At 43.7% G+C, this 2,409-nt stretch overlaps 2 protein-coding genes and 1 long non-coding RNA gene across 3 annotated transcripts in view; all 3 read left to right on the top strand.

Annotated features, from left to right (window-relative positions):
- The window catches only part of LOC123502216, a 768-nt gene extending 578 nt beyond the window's left edge, over positions 1-190 (top strand). The window contains exon 3 of the long non-coding RNA XR_006673817.1: positions 48-190. This is a non-coding gene — a long non-coding RNA (uncharacterized LOC123502216). The remainder of the gene's footprint in view (positions 1-47) is intronic.
- LOC123502198 (cuticle protein 21-like) overlaps positions 1-463 on the top strand; it is a 23,348-nt gene extending 22,885 nt beyond the window's left edge. The window contains exon 4 of the mRNA XM_045251443.1: positions 338-463. Within this exon, the coding sequence (XP_045107378.1) occupies positions 338-359 (22 nt within the window). The 3' untranslated portion in view covers positions 360-463. The remainder of the gene's footprint in view (positions 1-337) is intronic.
- LOC123502195 (cuticle protein 8-like) overlaps positions 1-463 on the top strand; it is a 9,434-nt gene extending 8,971 nt beyond the window's left edge. The window contains exon 4 of the mRNA XM_045251435.1: positions 237-463. Within this exon, the coding sequence (XP_045107370.1) occupies positions 237-359 (123 nt within the window). The 3' untranslated portion in view covers positions 360-463. The remainder of the gene's footprint in view (positions 1-236) is intronic.
- Positions 464-2,409: the final 1,946 nt, after the last annotated feature.

Raw genomic sequence — 2,409 nt, forward strand, 5'->3', positions numbered from 1 at the left:
ACACACACATCAACAGACAATCACCGTCCCTTTCTTCCCACCCACAGAGTCCCCCCAAGTATGACTTCAGCTGGAACGTCAAGGACGACTATTCCGGCAACGACTACGGCCACCAGGAGGCGCGCGACGGCTACGACACCCAGGGATCCTACTATGTGCTGCTGCCCGACGGCCGCCTGCAGGAGGTCACCTACACCGTCAACGGCGACTCAGGCTTCGTGGCCCAGGTCAACTACCAGGGCGAGGCCCAGTACCCAGCACAGCAGGGCTATGGCTCAACCCCGTCCTATCAGGCCCCTGCCCCGTCCTACCAGGCCCCCGCCCCATCCTACCAGAGGCCCCGCCCGTCCTACGCGTAATGCTCCTCATGACTGACGGCCAAGTCTTTCTGTCTTTGTAAATACTCCGTTACACCAGTGCGTGATTGCTTCCCAAAGACCAATAAATCAATGCTATAAAGAAATGTTCTGTCTCTCACCGTCATTCCTCAGCACTATCACAGGCCTCCTCAATCTTTCCCTCCATGTCCACTCACTAAACTCGCACCCACCATCTTTAACACAGCCCCTCTCTCCTTTCCCCTCTCCACAGCTACCCACTACTATCGTCACAGGCCTACACACAGCGCATGCCTAAAACGAGACTAGCCACCGCGCACATTGCACATCCTCCACACGCCCCAACATTTAACATTTTATTATGATATCTCCTCACACAATCAGCATCAAAACTCCTTCACACAGACAGCCAGATAGATAGAGAAGACACCTACATATATGAATAAATAGATGAATAAATAGATGAACGAATAAATAAGTAATTAAATAAGTCACGAACGAAATCACAGAGCATACAATTATAACAATTATAATAAAAATTACGGTAGCAGTAAGCTTTATAGAGGCAGAGAGAGAGAGAGAGAGAGAGAGAGAGAGAGAGAGAGAGAGAAAGAGAGAGGGAGAGAGAGCGCAACCAGGCCAGTCAGACAAAAAGACAGATACGAACAAAGAAGAGAAACAGACACTGCGGACAGATACGTATTACACACACACACACACACACACACACACACACACACACACAGGTGGACAAGTAGTCAGAGTCAAGAATTGTTTGGTGTTTGCCCGCGGGAAGAAAGAGATCAGAGCAGAATAATATCCACTGCAGACACCCTCGGGCGTCGTCTTGGTGGCCTCTTCTCAACCTACATTTCTGAGCCGCCACCTATACAATCACCGTGATGGAAACTGAATAGGGCAATTTCCTCACACAAGCGGCGACGCGGAGCACAAGGCAAGGTGGTAATAGGGTGATGATACAACGGGGAGGGAAATGTCACCAGTTAGTAGATGTGCGAGTGAAATTGTTGGAAATGTGGACAGTAAGAAGGAATTAACCATTTCAATACTAGAACACATTTTTACCTTGTGATTTGTGTGCCATTAAATCATTTTATTGACATTACCACGGGTCTATGTAGCTCAGAAGATTAATGGCCAGTCTTCACTATTTTAATCGCCCCCACATAAGTTTCTGAAGCTGTATAAAATCACCAAACAGTAAGCAGAATGAATATGGAAATGCGTCATGGTACTGAAGGGGTTAAAAGGCGAGAATTCTTCATCATTTCTTTTAACATTCACTAGAACTGATTTTAGAGGCCACAGAGGTAATTTAATTGAATACTCTTGATGTTTTCTTATTGTTAATGATGCGTATTTTTTTTTTTTTGTAATAAATCTAGAAATATGGAAAGCTCATAAAAAAAAAAAACATGATGTCTAGTTTTTATGGCTTTTCTTCATTAAGGATACGTAATACTCGTTGCTGTATCACTAGAAACATGGAGATAGTCTTGAGGAACAATAATGTCTTCGTAATAGTAGCTGTGATATCAATGGAATCATGAAAACACTCCTCATAAACCATAATGACTAAATAATCCATCTAACACTTTCACTAATGTCACGGAAACACTCCTGAAAAAAACACCACAACATCTGCTCGAGCTTGTTAAAAATTGCAGGTGAGACAGGACGCCGGAATGTTTGATATCGTGATCCTTAAACCCTTCAGTACTGGGACGCATAGTTACGAGTTTTGAATATGATTAGAAGATTTTACTTACACTAGGAAGGGTCTATGGAGCTCAGAATATTAATGGCCAGAGTCTTCACCATCGTAATCTCCACATGAGTTTCTGAAGGTAAATAATACCGCCAAATGGTAAACAGAATGAATATGAGAATGTGTCACGGTATTGAAGGGCTTAGAGAAGGGAGCAGGAGAGGAACACAGCCAGATGTTTGTTTTACATGGAGAATTTTCTTGTAACATATAGAAGAGATAGATCAAGTGTAAAAAAATATGAGAAAGGTAACAGGCTATCCCAGTTACCAATCATAGCCA

The sequence above is a fragment of the Portunus trituberculatus genome, chromosome 10 (assembly GCF_017591435.1).
Source record: "Portunus trituberculatus isolate SZX2019 chromosome 10, ASM1759143v1, whole genome shotgun sequence".
NCBI lineage: Eukaryota > Metazoa > Arthropoda > Malacostraca > Decapoda > Portunidae > Portunus > Portunus trituberculatus.